Source organism: Scaptodrosophila lebanonensis, unplaced genomic scaffold (assembly GCF_003285725.1).
Source record: "Scaptodrosophila lebanonensis strain 11010-0011.00,11010-0021.00 unplaced genomic scaffold, SlebRS2 tig00000129-arrow-arrow-pilon, whole genome shotgun sequence".
Classification (NCBI taxonomy): Eukaryota; Metazoa; Arthropoda; class Insecta; order Diptera; family Drosophilidae; genus Scaptodrosophila; species Scaptodrosophila lebanonensis.
In genome coordinates this window covers 1100977-1119582 of record NW_022060583.1, presented here as the reverse complement: position 1 = coordinate 1119582, position 18606 = coordinate 1100977, and the positions used below count along the sequence as shown (strand labels likewise).

Below are 18606 nucleotides of genomic sequence, written 5' to 3'. Positions count from 1 at the left end.
CTTAATGTATTGTTTTTATGGTGGCATTACTTTATTTGCGACTATTTCCGTTTGCAATTCATTCCTTTTTCTTGTATTTTGAGGTCCCTTTTGCATTAATAAGGAAAGATGGACATACTTTATGTATGATTGTACGAATTTGTCAAAAATGTACTGGTTTCGGAATTCTGATCAAAAAACAAATACAGTAGGGTTTCGACAATCACTTATTCGGTCACGTTGTTGCTTGCTATTGTAGACTCTATAATCTAGAAAATGCGAACACTTCGTTTGCCTGTTTTGAGTTCTAAATAACCAGGAAGCTTGTATTTTCGTTAAGATTGTTAAGCAACTGCTTATTAACAAAGGCCAGACGTTGCTTTCAAGAAATGTTCTTTAGAAAGGAAGTTAACAAAATGCATCATAAGGATAGGAGGATTAAGATGATGACCTGTTTTCTTTAAAGTTAATTTTAAGTGCCTAAATTAAAATCTTTAGGATTAAAAACTGATAAGAAGTTCGATGTACTGACGATTGTAATCTCACCTCTAAAGAAAAAATAGAATTGGGGAAAAAATTATGCTGTTTTCTGATCCCATACCCAGAGGGTAAAAGGGTATACTTTACATATATTAGTAAAGTTCAGTTAAGAAAAGTTATGCTTTAATCAATAATTATTAATATAATAATTAATTAATATACGTTAGTACAATAGTTCGTTTAATCTGATTGCTCTTTTAAGTCTTTGTGACTAATTTTATAAGACGACCGCTGATTACCGACTTCTTCTCTTCGACCCTCTGTTCCCTTGCTTACGCCGTAACTACGTATTTCGAAAAGTATAGATTAATCTATATTTGTATCAATATTCCCCTAAGCCTTAAGTAGAACAAGTAAGTGTTCTTTGCTGCCTTTTATTTTTAGTAATGTTTCCATAACTCCGGAACATCATGAAAATTGTTATTTAAATTACAGTCACATGCGTTCAATGCTCATGTGTTTGAAGGCCTTTCTTGTTTTTATTTCAGGCCATTTTATGGGCATTTTTCTTTGTGGATGTTACATTCAGAATTAAAAAGCCATAGTACCCTTCTCAAAAGCAAATGCGCACAGGGTATATATGAAAACAACAACCACATTGGCAATGGCATTTGCAGCGTCATTCAGCCAAAGCCAAAAGAAATGACGTACTATAATAATAAAGCGGAATCGAATGCGAATGCGAATGGCGGCGAATGCAGTTCGCTTGAGCTGTACATAAAGGCTTGTGGCACGCAGCTAGCACTTGCATAAAGGCGGTGGTGGGTGGTGGGTGGTGCGGAGTAGGGTGGGGTAGGTTGTGGGTGGTGCACACTTAACGCTTATTGTAGACACATAAAAAGGATTATTGTACAAATTCAATATTAATGCAGCGCACTGTTGAGCTGGCTAAATTATGCAGACGCAGGCAAAAGAAAGAGATAAACAGAGAGAGAGAGAGGGAGAGCGGAGAAGATATGGAAAAGGTGGATAAAAAGACTGAATAGACTTCAAACATCGAACAGCGGTCAGCTTAGTAGTTGTTATTGCTGTTGGCCAAGAGGTTTCCGAAGTTGCCGCTGAGCTGCTCACAATGTTGCCAAGGCGAGGCAAGGTGGTTAGGTGGTAAGGTGGTTTGTTGGCCAGATGGCTTGGGCAGTTCAGGTGGCTAGGTGGCTAGGTGGGCTGGGGTGGCTGGGCGGCTGTTTGGCTGACTGGTGTCGCATAAGCACATCATTGGTCTCTGCTTAAACCAAATTGAAATTTCGCTGCCTGTGTTCGCTTCTATTTTTTATGGCCCTTGCATTGCATTTTTTCCTACTCTGGCTCTTTTTCTTCTTTTTCAAAAAAAAAAAAATCTTTTTTGGCGCATTGAAAGGCATATTTCAATGCCCGTTTCCGTAAAATGAGTGAAAATCGGTTGCAGTTTCATTCACATCTCAGTTTTTATTCTTCTCTTTCTTCTTTGCCGCTGAACTATGAAGTAAAAATATTATTGCAAAAATAATGAATGTGGGCCAGCACCAAGCGGAAGTGAGCACATCTGTATGATTCTATGCAAGTGTATGAGTGTGTGTGTGTGTATGTGTGTTGGGCGTGTCACACAAAAAAGAATTGAAACAAATCATAAATTATATGCATGAGCTAATGCACCCCATTGTCGAGAGCCAGTTCGATATCTCGGCATTTTTTCTAGGTTCATCATTTTATAAGATTCGTTGAAATGTTGACGCTGAGGCTTCACGATGTCCCCGGGCATTGTAGCCATGAACTGGCTTATAGTTTTAAATGGCGCTAATGATAAAATGGACGACCATTCAGTGGTCGAGGCGCTGTGATATTTATATTCCTTTGTTTAATTTATGCAGTGTGCTTCTTTATTTGCTCACTTAGTTGCAAATTTCTTTAACAGTTGATTGGTCAGCGATTGTTCATTATCTCTAAGTTCTTCATTATTTCAATACAATAGACCCCCAGACCCGGGCAGTACTCGTAATATCTCGATTGTTTGATATTTTTTTGGCACTTTATATTGTGTTTTTCGATTAGGTTATAATCTTTGCTATATTCAAACTCCCTGAGCGATTGTAAATTAAAGGAGGAGATCGTCAGAGCTCCGGCAGCTTAATTAAATTGGAACAAGTGTTGTTTATGCATTGAAAATTATTATTTGTAGGAAAAAATACTCTCTATATATGAAAAAGTTAGTCTCTTAATGTCTTAAATGAATGATTTTGAATACTTTGGTCTCTTAGCTGCGCTATTAACTTTTATTTATCGTGCGATCTAAATGCTAGAAAAACATTTGTGCGCATATGATAATAAAATTATAATTTAAAAACTTGAATACTCGTTCCGATCTTTCTATTCCATTTAAAAAAATACGCAATATAACAATTACCAAACATCAAATGGGGTGACGAAACTTTGAAGTGATTGACGTATTCCACGGATCTCTTCTGCTATCAAATAGTTCGATTATATATGGCCTGTAGTAGACTTGGGTAGTCATATGGATAGGAGAAGTGTATACGCCAAGTTTGGTGCTTCTAGCCATTGGGCATCAAACGTTCTTTGAAACAGAAAGACAGACAGAAAGCTGGCTCACAGACAGTCTCTCCAATACATAAAAAATGTAGTATTTTTTTGTAGGCCATCGAGACATTTCCCATCTGCACGTTAGTGGCCCTATCGAATACATTTATGCAACTATTAGAATTCAAATTGTTGTTATTGATCTGCGTAGCTAGAGAGGTCAAGTTAAATGTTGAAGTATTGCGTTCTTCATTTATTTGCTTTCATCATTGAAGATAGCTAATCGATATATCATGTTTCTATATAGCTGTCCATCTACAAACTAACTATTCGACCCACTTGGGGAAACATAAAATATTCTGTGCAATCAAAGTGCCCCCACAGAAGTTTTCTGTTTGCCAAATTTAAATGGAAGGGCATGAGAAGTATCCTGGCATCAGGAGTATGCGTACCGTTCCTCTTTTTTTTTTTCTTTTTTTTTTTGTAGAGAGGAAAGAAATGCAAATTGTACATTTGACCTCATTTGGATACCAACGTTGTCGTCGTCTGACTAACACATATGCACTATACGAGTATATGCTACATATATGCATTTATATATATACACACACACACGCACACATTACCCATATATTAGCAAAACTCTGTCTGCAATCTTCGTAATGTGTGCGTCGATAATTTCTGTTTAGTGCGACTAAAGTTTACACTGTAGTCTTTAGGCAAATAGAAGTAGTTGACAAGCACCTCTGATGCACCAAATAGGGGTGGCAGTTGCTGCTGATGGATGCTGAACGGTAAGCGAGCAGCGGAGCATTGCACAGTGGGCTGATAATTCCCCTAAATAGTGGAAAAAAGCAAATAAACTTGACTTAATTTTCTATAAGGAAAAAATGTGCTTCAGGCAATGGAGACTCTTTGTGTTCCGTTTTAAATAATTATGAACTCATAGAAATTGATGATTAATTGAGAGTTATACAAGTATATCCGAATCGTTGAAATGGATATTGGAAAAAGCAAATAAACTAGACTTGATTTTCTATAAAGGAATAATGTGTTCCAAGCAATGGAGACTTTTTATTTTGAGTTCTGTTTCCAAAAATTATCAAGTCATAGAAATGTATAATTATTTAAGAGCTATACAAGTACATGTATTCAAATGGATGGAATGGAAAGCAAATATATATCGACACACAGCTGATTTATACAAGACAATTAGCTGTCTTATATATACTATATAAGAACACGTTCGAAAAACTCTTAACTCTAAAACAATCGCTTTTTTAATATTTATGACTTTACTCCGACAACACCGGAAGAGATTAGTTGACAAAGAAAGATGTTCTTGTCTTGAAAAGGGAATTAAATGTGTCAACAACTGGATTAGTTTTGAATTTGTCGAATTCATCAATTGCTGTATTGGAAGAGTATTTCAAATGGAAAAAGGATTGTATTACTAAATTATTGAACTGACTACAATTGCACTTTTCATTTTTTTTTTATGTGGAGGTTAACCTAATAATTTGTTTTAAATTGAAGCAAGCAAGCATTGTTAGTTCATGGTTAATGTTTATTTAATTTTGGTATCATAAATGGCATGCCTGGTCTACTGTGCGGTGGCGACTCGGCGCAAATTTGCATAGCTTAGTTGCTCAATCGCAGTGCTGAGTTATTCTTACGACAATTGAGCAACCCATTGATTGAGTGATTGCAGCGCTGCATAAATGCGTTCCTCCCCCCTGTGCCACCCTTGCGTCGTCAGTGCTGCTGAGCGTCAAGTGTGCGCAAAGTTTTTGTTGACACTGCGCCATCTTGCAACTTTTTTTTTGTTTGATTTGATTTTATTTTTTGTATAAAGCAAGCGAACGCCCAGCAAATCAAATTCGTTTCGAATTCAAATTGTGCAAAGCGGTTTATTTAACGCGCGCTTTTCATTACATCGAGGCAGGGGCAGGGGCAGGGGTGGGTTAACAAACTTTTCAGCCACATTTCACTTTATGATGCGCCTCCCTCCCCCTCCTGGGCAGCATTTGAAAATGTTTGCATAATTTTTTCACGGTTTTCCTTTATAGCGGATATTGCCTGCCACGAAATAATTCGCAAGAAGTTGAAGTTTTTTTTTTAATCAAATAAAAGCGAGAACAATAGCGAAAATAAGAAGATTTTTAGCAGCTTTAAATACTTGTACTTGATATAATAATTGAAATAGTAAATGCATAAGACACGAACTAGGCTTGTCAATTTCACAAAGACCAACAAACAAACGATATGTTGGCATGGCCACCAGGGCGTATGCTTGATATGTATGCCTGCAGAGACAGCGAGAGAGAGTTCAGTGCAAAGCGAAAATAGCCGACATATAAATAAATGGCACAATTCAAAGCGTAATCTGCGAAATGGGAAATGCGTAGTGTGGTGGTGACATCAAGGATAAACAGAGTTTAGGACGACAGCAGGCAGAAAGTAAAGGAGCTTGTGGCTGTGGCTTCGACTGTGTGTCAGCAGTCAAGCGAATGGCAGAATGTGCGCACAAATTAACCGCTTGTTTGTGGTTAATTGAGATGATATTAATTATAATTATAATTATGCGCACACGCATACACACACACACACACACATACGGATGAAAAGCCAACTAATATGGCAAATGTATTGGGGGGATGCAGATCGGGAGGCGGCGGTTTGTTTCCAAATTGAAATTGTTGAGAGCCGCCGCTGCCGTTGCTGCTCTTGGAACACATGTAAGCGCTAATAATACTTAAATAGGCACCCACGCGCTGAAACACACACACATTCACACATTCACACATTCACGCACATATTTATATTTATATATACAGTCGGAAAACGGACAGACATGCATTTCAATTTCGAAATTAAGTGGTTCACTTGTGTTGCCTGTGTTCGCGTTCGCGTTTGTGTTTGCGTTTATGTTGAAAATCGACCGATGCCGCAGCTTATTGCCACTACTGTTATTATTGACGCAGTCAGCAAACCTCCTCTTGCTACCCTTGCTAGCCTGGCCACCTAAGCGTATTTATCTTTTATTCCTTGAAAGGAAAGCGAGCATATTTCTTTTATCATGCAACTGATCCGAATGCTAATTTTCTGTTGATTTACACATTTTCTTGCCCTTGGTTATGCCTACATATTTCGGTAATTCATTCACTTTTGTACCAGAACATAATATTAGCAAGCTAGACAACATACAAGTAATTGCCTGACGATATGCGGTTTTTAAATTACAAAACAATCCCATACATTCAAAGCAATTTTCTTTCTACATTCACCTAAAAGAAATTTTGAACCTTAGTCTTCGTCGTTTTAATACATACAAGTAATGAGCTTGTAGATTTTTTTCCCGGGCAAATTATAAATTTAAGGAAAGGAGTAAAATGTTATATTCAATCGCATTTACCCGATTAATTGTACCAATCCAAGCAATATCTAATGCAGCTAGCTCTCTAAAATAAAAATTGTACGCCCTTTTACAATCAGTAAAATTCCTAGTATACATTTCCAATGTTATAGGGTATATATTAATAGGTGTATCTTTCTGACTGCCAATTTGTATAAATTCTGCAAAGGCAATTTTGGGTTCAGTTCAAGCGGCACTGGATTATTTGAATAATCTGTTAAAGCTCCTAATTTCCTCGCACTTTTTATGCCCTGTGCCTAAAGTTTCTTTTTTTGGTTTTTTTTTTTTTTAAAGGGTATTTCGTGGATGGGCTAATTCGACAGTCACATTCTCTCATATTCTTCTTGTTTTTATCATGCATGCCAAAACCACAACTAATGTGCGCTTCAAAATGTCTATCAAACACATTCACACATTTGTACATACAGCTACGCTCAACGAAATAGAATCAAAAAAAAGGACTTTGAATCATGCACACCAATTTCCTGATTAAAATTTTATAATAGGATTTTATAATATTAAGATATAAATCTACAAGGTGAGCTCCAAACTAAGGAGAACTTTTCAAAAATAAACATACCGAATTGATATTTTTGGAAAGCGTTTATTTTTATTCAAAATTTATTTATTTCAAAATGTTCATACGATGTCTTTTCATGGGAATTGGAATAAGTTTGCGATGAATGAATGCCTTTACTCGCATATCGTAGAAACAACTCTACTTGCATCCATCCGATCCATCCAATCAATATGTAGTGGCATTTATTTTTATGATATTTTTTTCAGATATTTGTAATATCTGTATTGTTTGGGATTAATCTATCAATTTACGACAAAATGCATTAACCTGCTTTTAAAATTATAGCCAGTTTAGTTTAGCAGTTTAAAGAGAGCATCTTATTTTTGTAGAGATTTTTCCAAATCAATTACGGCATTTGGTTCAACACTAATACTTTCTTGTATTCCAGAACTATTTTCAGTCAATTGCCTGGATCTGTTCAGTTGAGCATTACTGTGTATACGTATTTAGGCATAGAAAATCAGACAAACAAGCACTAAGCCGCGCAATACTTTTATCCCCTTCATTTGCGATACATACACTGGTCGGCACAATTATTTTGACGAACTGTACTCACGACTATCGGTGCTGGTTGCTTTTAGTTTCAAGGAATAACGGTACAATTTTCATACGGGATATTGAGTTCATAGCAACAACAATATGTAGGCAAAATATTTTGTCTATTACTCTTCACACCTTTTTTCTACAAATGACAATGTGAGTTGACTGCGGATTCAGGCACGGCATAAGTATTTTGACCAAACCTTGTCGCCGTTTTCGCGTACGTTTTATCAAGTGATACTAAAATAACTTTGGTGTAACAATTTTTGTTGACCTTTTTACATTATTTTCATTAAAATTTGATTCAAAAGTAATCGATACAATGGTAAAAAAGACAGAATTAAGTTATGTTGTTAGAGCCTCAATAGTGGCGAAGTTTAATGCCGGCGTAGCACCAAAAGACATTGCAAATGAATATAATTTGTCGCGGCAAACAGTCCACTATCAAATTAACAAATATAAGACCCACAATGACGTCAAAAACTTGCCTAGATCAGGTGCTAACCGCAAAACAACACCCATTGAAGATCGAGTCCTATTGCGGGAATTTAAAAAAAATATTCATTTAAAGCCGCAAGCTGCTGCAGATCAATGGAATAAGTCGACCAAGACTCCAATCAGTGAGCGTACTGTTCGGCGACGCCTAAAAGAAGAAGATTTTAAGACATACAAAGCGAAGGACATACCTTACATATCAAAGGTGAACAAGCTCAAAAGATTGGCTTTTGCAAAGGAGCATCTGCATAAGCCAAAAGAGTTTTGGAGAAGCGTTCTATGGACAGATGAAAGCTCCTTTGAATATAATTCATCAAAAACAAAGATTTTTGTAAGGCTCCCACAGTTTCAAAGACAAAAAAATATCCCCGTATGTCAAAAAGTGAGCCATGGCGGAGGCTCAGTCATGTTCTGGGGATGCATTGCGTACAATGGGTTAGGTGATTTCGTTCCCATCACCGGCTCAATGAACCAGCAACAATATTTGAGTACCCTTAACGAAAACGCATTCCCTTCCGGTGACAGGCTGATTGGAGAATCATTTATCCTGCAACAGGATAACGCCCCATGCCACAAAAGCAAAATGATAAGAGCATTTTTAAGCGATGTTGGTGTTACTACTCTGGATTGGCCACCACAAAGTCCGGACTTAAACGTTATTGAGAATGTGTGGTCTCTTGTAAAACGTAAAAGAAATGCGTCTTTGCATAAAACCGAAGAAGAAACTATTTCCGAGGTCACTTCTCTTTGGAAAGAGATACCATTAGAGGTCCTTCAAAATTTAGTGGACTCAGTTCCAAGACGTCTTCAAAAAGTTATCGAAGCCAAAGGCGGGTATACATTTTATTAATCTACCATCAATTTCTTATGTTTTGTTTAGTATTAAGCTTTGTTTTTTTTGTTAATATCCATTGTCAAAATACTTATGCCAACCCATGAAAATTACCTTGATTTATAATTTTAAAAGTTCTTATAAAAATATATCCTTTGAATTATTTTTAAGTTTGTAATACCAATATGGAATTGAGAAAAAAAGTTTCCTTTGATATCTTAAACCAATAACCAGTTATTGACAAAAATGTATGATTTTCTTCTCGTCAAAATAATTGTGCCGACCAGTGTATACTTAGTATACAAACACACATACATATATGGGTAGGTGTGTATGCAGAAGACAATTACATAGATCAAATATCATAGCAAGCTGTATTTATGGCTAGATTACTGCTAATGGGTATCATCTATAAAAGGTCAATTAGTTAATTCATATATTTGCATTTCCAATATACTTATGTATATATGACTATGTGTGTTTGAGTATATATTTAATGTATATAAACGACTTGCGATGCCCAGTTAAGCGAAAAAAACTTGGCATAGGTTTAGTGCTTTTTGCTATGATTCGGAGTTCCGAAGAGATATGATAGGGTGGGGAATGATTGACAGTAACGTAGTTGGAGATATGTTGTGGTGAAGTGTTATCCTTTACGCTACTTAATTGGAGCTCTCTAGGATGGCCTAGAACTGGACAGCGACACCGTGGATTGTGTGAAAAGCCGATCGAAAATTGAATGATTATGAAACAGAGGTTAAAAGTTGATTCGATTTTACGTAAACGCTAATACCAGAAAGCGTGGAAAGGGTATGATTTATTGAATTTACTTTTTTAATTACGAATGCCACATCCTCTTTATTTCGATATCGAAATCATTTTGTTTTCAGCTAATTTTCAAGGCAACATTAGTTAAACCATAATGACATCTCATCGAAACCCAATGTATGGAAAAATGTTTTATAAAATAATTAATCAATTCATAAAATATAATAAGTTATGAAAACAATAAATATATAAACAATAACAGCTGCTGGAAATCTTATTAGGTATTAGGTGTTGCACAAAAAATGATAAATTATAGAACAGATATTGAATTAGTATCAACATAGCAATACTTTTGTTGTTTCTTTCTATTAAAGCGACTGCATGAACGCTGAGAGATGAATTGCTGTTGCTTCCAAGTATATTTAAGAATAATTGCACATTTTTCAAAGTGCTTTTAGTCTGAAATGTAGTAAGTAAGTCAGTGAGTCTAGAAATTGTATAGGAAGAAGCAAAAATCAACTCAGAGTTGAATTTCATTCGATTTACGGCTTCCCAACCAAAAGTACATACATATTTCTTGGGCAAATAAACAATCCGTAGTTATTAAACAGGATATACGAATCAACAAGAACAGATAAAACAGCAACAACAACAACTACAACAACTACAATAGCAACAGCAGAAGCAACTGTAAACACAACAAATGGAAAAGACAACACAGTACAATTTCCTTATGCAAAGCGATGATAACAGCAGCACCAGCCTTCGTATGCAAATACCCAGATTTATTGCCACACTGGTGGCCAAGCTCCGAACTCCAACTCCAACTCCGATCTCCAGCTTCAGCTCCAACTGCAAGTCCAATTCACAATTCACGTCGTTGTAGACGTCGGGTTCCAAGTCGCCGGCGATGTCTTTGTCGCCTGCATTGCCATTGTAAAAGTAAAAGCTGTCAATGGTTTACAATTTATCGCTTTGCGAATTAACACTTAAAAGCAGGAATGGATGATCAATGAAAAGAGTTGAATCTTAGAAGTAATTCCTAGCTGCCCCAAAATTTTGTACCCTTCACTCTCCTCAATAGAATTATATTAATTAATTTCCAACTTGTTCTGCATTTTTGCAGCAGTTTGAATACTAAAGAAAATATTTGTTTTTTTTTTCTTTCAACTAAATGCCAATAACTTGCAAAGATTGTCTTTTTTATTTAATTTAAAAAAGTCATGCGATCCAGGAATTGTTTGGACTTTAACTTTGTTTTTGGTGAGTGGTTTAAAAATAGTGTGATTATAGTCTAAGATATATAGTATATCCATTAGTGATTTTCTCTTAAAATAGCAGGTCATTGAAACTTTTCTACCAAACACAATATAGTTTGTCATTTAAAATGGAGGGTATAAGGAAATGGTCTTACCTTTTCGGCTTCCAGTTCGCCGGGTATCTGTGTTCCATCTTTCGAGCAGAAGCAGTAGGGTAGCTGGCACTCTTCCGTGTTGCAACGTTGGGCGGTGTCCGCGGGCGCATCCGTCGCCGGTGCAGGTGCTGCAGACCAGCGGAAGCGGGAAGAAGCAAAATAAAAAAAAAGAAGGAGAGAGAAAACAAGTTAGGAAATTATTTAGAACCTATTTCGTTATGCGTTCGCAATTGGTTGGATATTGAATTGAGGGCAAGACAATCAGCAGCTGCAGCTCGAAAGCTAAAAGTCAACAAATAACACACAATGCAATACAAATACCAATAAGAATGCCTCCTCTCGGCCATGGCTGGGCCAAACAATGTACGAAGTGTGCAAGAAACAAGTTAAAAGAAAGTTAACAGAGAGCGCAAAAGCCAAATAACCGGAAGCTGAAAAAAACGCCCACTCTCAGCCAACTGCCCCATGCCCTATGAGCTGCACTCCCCCTCACCCCTTTCTGACTCTATTTGCCCGTCTATATACAAATATAGCAAATATAGCAGGGCACTTGCAATATTTTCGGCAGATATTTGCATATGTGGGCGGATGACAAGATTGCAATATCTGTTTGTATGTAGTACGAATACGAGTACGAGTTGGTGGCAACACAAGCTCAATCGAATTCAATTGGCATTTCTGCTTTGTGATCGTGTAAACAAATTCGCTTAAAGTCCACAAAACAAAAGGTGTGTAAATAGAATATAAAAGGCATCGCCCGAGCCATCAAGCAACCGAACGCAACCAACAGGTAAAGTTTCTGCATTGGGGATGATGTTTGACTATGTATTTGGAGTATTCGCAACTCGAATATTGGGGCCAACAATGGCAAATAATAAATGTGACAGACTTTGTTGCACTGGCCTTTGTTGTGCAGCTGCGATAGAGGGCATGAAAAGCATTTTTGAAATTCGGATATGTGCACATACAAGTAAATATATACTCGAACGTATACAAGTACTGTGTATATACATATGTTTCATCGTTTTTAAAGAATAGTTGTGGGCATAAAATGTGTATTCGCTTAGTCATTTCTACCCTTTATTAATTGGAGTTGCTCTTAAATATTATTGCGATTTAAAATTATGTTTGTCATTATTGCTGTTAAAAATATTATATCAAGGATATTGAATTTAAAAGCTGGCTCATATCTGACCCGTTCTTCAGACCGTCTCCACAGCTGGATACGCTGTACCCTGGATCTATCAGATATATTTTCACATTTACTTCCATTTTAGAATCTCTAGCACTCCCGATGCTCGATATTAATTGCTATTTCTAATTATTAAATTGTTGCGAGACTCAAATTTTGTCAGCATGACTCATCTACCTCGACTTTTCCGTCCGTCTGGATGATCGCCTGGATTGCGATAATAGCTGAGCCCATATTAACCAAACTTGCTATGCGGACTTTCCTAATTTCTATGTAACAACAGTGTATTTTATTTTTTGATTGATCCTTTCCTTCCCCCACTACAGAATTTCGTCAATACTGTCCTTCCAAAGCCACACAACTTTGCATTCGCATTTAATTTATAAAACTCTAATGTGGTTTAAAATCGTCAAATTTTTAGAGAAGCTACTTATTAGTTTGATTTATTAATTGATTGTTAATTTGATTTTCTTTATGACCCCATGGGTCGAAGGATTTTTTGAAAGCTATATATAGTCTTTATTTAAGATCAATAATTCTTTGTAAGATATTCAACAAATGATATAGAATTGCATTTTTAACAGCGAAACAGAACTATGCACTGCCTAGCTGGACTTTAGCTTGTATGGTATATATGAAATGCATATCCAAAGCTTTTGTTATCATAGATACATACTAGTTACCGTAGATGGTACTTGTATATACATACACGAGTATGTACTTATTGCCATCTACAAAACCATCAATCAGTTTAAGTTTGGCTTACATCGCGTGACGTTGGAAAATGCAAAACAAACTAATGATGCTCAAATTTGTACACGAAACTTTTAACAAAACGTTGAGAGACGCATGGCCGTCAACTTAAGAAGCAACTGAAATAACAAGAAGGACCACCGTAAAAATAAGAATGTTGTTCTAAGTACTATAAATGCAGTAAAGCGAAATGAGTACACATTTATATACAGTGAGTAACGACTATTGCTCCTTATACTCCTATGTGCATGTGTGTGTCTGCGTCTGTGTTTGTGTTTGTGCGTGTGTGTGTGTGTGTGTGTGTGTGTGTGTGTGTGTTCAAGCATTTAAACTCATGTGACTTTCTCATTTGCCATTATAAGGAATTAAGTATGTCGCTGGCAAAGTATTTTGGTCAAGTCAGTGAACCAAAGCGGAGACAACTACAAATTTCCATTTACAGGGCAAATTTTCTATAACGAAAATGCCGTCATATAGTTTTGTACAAAGGTACATAATATGGTATTATATACATATACACATAAATATAATAAATATTTTGTAAGCTTTAATTTTGTGTATTACGTAAAGCTCATTAAAATAGTTCAATAAAGCTTGTAACTTTATCAGTTATTTTTTCCAATAACTACCATAAAATATTTTGAAATTTTCAAACGGAAGTAAGGTGTTTTTGAAGAATTTTAATCTCGATTATAACTGTTTTTTTTTTTAAATCTAAATGGGGAATGTAGATGCGAATGCTTGAAGAAATGTCCTACAATAGAAAAACTATATAAAAAGCGGAGATCAACTACAAATATCCATTTACAGGGCATATTTTCGATAACGAATGTCTTTCTATAGTTTTGTACAACGGTACATTATATAGCATTATATAAGTATGTACGTACACGATATATATTTTTTAAGCGTTTATATTGTGTATGATGACGCTAAGCTCTTTAAAATAGTTTGAAAAGCTTGTAACTAGATCAGTTATTTTTTCCACTAACTACCATATAATAATATAAAAGTTTCAAGCAGAAGTACGGTTTTTGTGTAGAATTTGGACCCCGATAACAATTAATTTGTATCTAAATGTGTCCTACAAACGAAAAAATTGTATCTCTATAAAGTAAGATGCTTTTCCATTTATAAAATGTTATGAAAGTTGACAGACTGAATAAACTTCTTATAACTGACTGACTGGCGCTTCACCTACCTATCGAAATAAATGATAATAATGAAATATACTTGTATATTTATTTATATTTGTTGTTGCAGTGCATGTAAATTTATAGTATTCTGGGAAGTTAAAGTTTTAATTGCCGTGTCGCTGACCTTTCCAGAGTATGAGTTCATTTATTTACATGAACTTTTTAAAAAGGGTGAGAGCCACGCCACCATTAAAAGAAATTGTTAAAATGCTTCATAAAAATGCTTCAATTATTATTCTGTAATTCCAGTTTTCAACGGAGTCGTCATAGAGAGTTTCATTTATAGAAGAGCGTGTATGTGTGCGTGTGTGTGTTGTTGCTTAAGTGAGTAGATCGTAACGGCTATCATTGCATTGGCATATGTTTTACGATTATGTTTGTTCGATTTCTCACGGTTGATTGCATTGCGCACTGGCAAGTGGCAGAATCGAACACTGAAAGCTGAACGCTGAATTTTGAGTGCCGAGTGCTGACTGTCTGTTTAACAAATGTTTTTACTGCACGGTTACATACTCACTTTGATTTAATTATAATGTTTACTCGATATTACTACATATGTGCATATACATATATATGTATATAGGGGGCTTATAGCATGCCACAGACTCCTCAATAAATGAATGCATTCATTTGTATGCTCTTCATTCTATGCGAACAAGGGCGTATGCAGATTTTTACCAAGGACTGACGGATTGTTTTCAATATTTGAAATTTTTTAATTGTTTTTGTACATTTATTCATTTTCTTCGGTTTCTAGAAAACACATCCATCATCATCTCCATTGATCCAGGATAACCTCTGAATAATCGCAATTTAATTACCAATTATTTATAAAGTCAATGTACAGCAAAGAAAAAAATTGTTTTCTGATAATATTGAAGATCTGATGTAAATAGTATGCGGTTTTGAAAAAATCGTTACTTCTCGAATGCACTATAGTTCTGTTAGTTAGCTATAAATTATAAATTGAATGCGAATGCATAATAGCATATAAGTTTTTTCTCTATGCAATATTAAATTCCAGTTGTCCTGGAAATTTGCTCTCTGTTTTGTGATTTATGATGCCCTTCGGATGTTTTATTCTATATTCAAAGTAAAAAAGGAGTAAATGTGTTTATTTATACTCTTAAGGTACGTAAGCTATATTTATTTTAGATTTAATTTAATTAATGGTTTTCTGCAATACTACGCCATCAAACTTTACAGTCAGAAATGTTTTTTAGGCATAGGGTATTTCACCTTGCTTGCTTGCTGGCTTGCTCGATTATAACATTCTCTCTAGTTGTGTTATTGCTGGAGGGCTACAAAAATGAAGCAGATAGAAGCAGCAGGATTACGTTACAAAGCAACTAACAACAAAGCAGATGCAGCAAAAATAGTAAACAATGTAATATGCAATGAATACACACATAAGCATGGATAATATTCGGCAGTAAGTATCAATATGAAATCAATTTAATAATTTATGGACACCCAAGAGATCTCTCAAAAGAATGAATAGAAATTTAGCTTGTTAAAATATTGCGAATATTGGTAATAGTAAGGCTTATAAGCAGCTTAAGGGATAATTTAGTAATTATTTAACGATGCATCTGAAAATGCAAAAGGTATTAGGAGGCTAAACTAAAGAAAACACAGTACGGGTGGCCCAGTTATTTAATCCATTAATTCAAAATTGTTTACAAATATAGCTGCGTCATAAAATGTATTTTAATTTGGAAGGTTTGAGCAAAAATGAAAATGTAGTCCAACTAACTTAATACAATAGAGTGGATATAAATATGCACTGTATTCTACCTTGAATTGTTTAGATTCGAGAAATAACAAATAGACTGACTTGTGATAGTATTGAGAAATTCTGTAGTTAAAATTATCTTTAATCGATTCATTTAAAACGGGCTTAAGAGTATTTTTAAAATACGTTTACATTTTTTAAATAAATTATACAACAGATTGATTTGGAGATCTTAACTTTATACACTGGCTTTAACAGAATGCACGTCACTTTAAACTGTAATCATTTTCCCAACTTCCCATTTCTTCAAAGCACTCACAACAAGGACGTGAAATAGTTGAAGCCTACTTTCATGGAAGTATAATTAATATGCCATGCAGTTGAAGCACAAAGAGCTTGGAGCGGTTTTTTGTGTAATAACAAAACTGAAGCCAGACTTGAATAGGTTTAACAAATCCAATTCAATTAAAATGAAAGTGTAAGCTGTTTTTTGGGCCTTTTTTCTTACATATGTATTTACAAGACTATTTTGAATTTAGTATTTTCACAAATGTTCTGCTATATCGCCAATAGCACTCAATTGAACTTTTAACACGTGCTCTTATCTGTTCTTTTTTTTTTTTAGATTTTTTTGTAAATATTTGATTATTCAAGCTATCAAATTGTTTTACTTGTTAAATGAAAAGCGATAAATGAGAGGCATGCCATGTCTGTAGCAGCATTGTTTAAATATTACAAAATGGCCAACAATGATGGTCAATCAACTGTTTTCATAATTGGAGCACTTATATGCTTTTAAATTTTAAGGCATTATTTGAGGCAAGCGATAAAGGGAAGAAGAAAATTGAGTTTATTGAAAAATATCAACCTTAAATCAATGTCTGTGCAAGTATGGCTTAGTGTTGAAATATTTGTGTGTGCGTGACATAAATAACTGAAATGAAATGCCTGCAATTAATTGTCCATGCACACACCCACACACACACACAGACACACACAGGCACACAAAGATGCACAGATAGGCGTGCTATGGACATTTGCCATCCTTGTCCGGACATGGGTCTAAGTGAAGTAGGTTGCACAATTGGAATTGCAATCAACATAAATCTGTGTATGTCGTAATGCATTTCGAAATTTTACCAAAAAATGTTTGGGTTGCATGCTTATGGAAAACGAAAACAAAAACAAAAACAACACAATAACAATAGTAGCACTAACTAAAACCACCACAACAACAACAACAACAACAACAAATTGTACAGCAAAATAAATGCATAAAATTTTATTACTTCAAAATGCATAAGACGGAGATACAAGTTCCTCTAAACAAAAGTAACTTGGCAAATTTGCGCTATTGAGCATGTGAATGTATGCATGTATGTACTATAGGCTATAAATGTATGTATATATGCATATGTGAGTGTGCGTGCACGCGACACTAGTTTGCTACTGTGCATGTGCATGTGTATGTGTGTGTGTCTGTATCTGTGCGCTTCTCTGTCTATCTGCCTGTTAGCAAAGGACTTTTGCACAGTTATTGAATAAAATGTAATAAACACTTTTAGTAACTTTGTCTAGTATGCAACGCCAGCAACAACAATAGCAACAACATGAAACAACGGCTACGTTTTCACTTGCATACGCTGCGTATACGTAATGTGTAATATCTGCACATGTGAATATATACTTTGGCAGCTACGTCGACATCGACATCGACATCAACATTGGCATCTGTGTCGTTTCTATTTGTGTTGTTTTGTTTGTGTGTGCGTGTGCGTGTGTACTGGTTAGTAAGCAATATTGAAATGCTGTCATTGAACGTGCTCACTGAATTATGAAATTGAAAACTATTCAGTGCAAAATTTCTTAGAATTCGACGAATTTTTCGTGTCGCCTTGTGCCCGCACAGCCATACGCACACACACAACCACACCCACGCACAAATCCACACACACACACACACTGATATATTTGCTTAGTGGCATCAGAATCGTTGGCTTTAACAACACTGGCCCCCAACACAGTGTCAGTTTCTTGGCCGCGCGCTGTCAATGGTGGCTGAGCCAGCTGAGCAGCAAGTTGGCAACCAAGTAAGCAAAAGCAATGTCACTCAACTAACTTTTTCTTCTATACATGAATACACAGTATATAGTACTACAAGTATATGCATATGTATTTCATATCACCTAAAGCATGCATTAGAGCACTGAAAAAGTGCAGTTAAAGTGCTATAGATAGCATTAAGTAGTGGTGTAAAGCTATAAATCGAATATATCACAAAAGTATGTTCCGATTGAGATTATTCTTTGTTCCTCCATTTCTGTTGTATGTATGTGTGGAAAGTTGGAAGTGGTGGCTTGAAAGTAGAGCTTTTTAATGAAGTATTGAAAAAAAAAACAGAAGCTTTGAAGGAAAGCGAACGAACTGTTTTGTGTTGCTATAACATATATATTTCTGTTTAATTTTTACATATATATATATTTACATCGTATATTTTACATTACTTTAAGCTATCGATATTGGTCTCAAGGATAAATAATAAGTATTATGTTATACACATTTAATCTTTTGAATTTCTTTTCATTTTTACTTTTATTTCGTGATCTACATTGCAGTCCTCTGGCTTAGCTTCGCATCGGATTCATCTATCGCA

At 35.4% G+C, this 18606-nt stretch overlaps 1 protein-coding gene across 1 annotated transcript in view; it reads right to left on the bottom strand.

Annotated features, from left to right (window-relative positions):
* LOC115628855 overlaps positions 1-18606 on the bottom strand; it is a 78982-nt gene that overhangs the window by 43284 nt on the left and 17092 nt on the right. The window contains exon 4 of the mRNA XM_030525105.1: positions 11078-11205. Coding sequence (XP_030380965.1) covers positions 11078-11205 — 128 coding nt within the window. The remainder of the gene's footprint in view (positions 1-11077; positions 11206-18606) is intronic.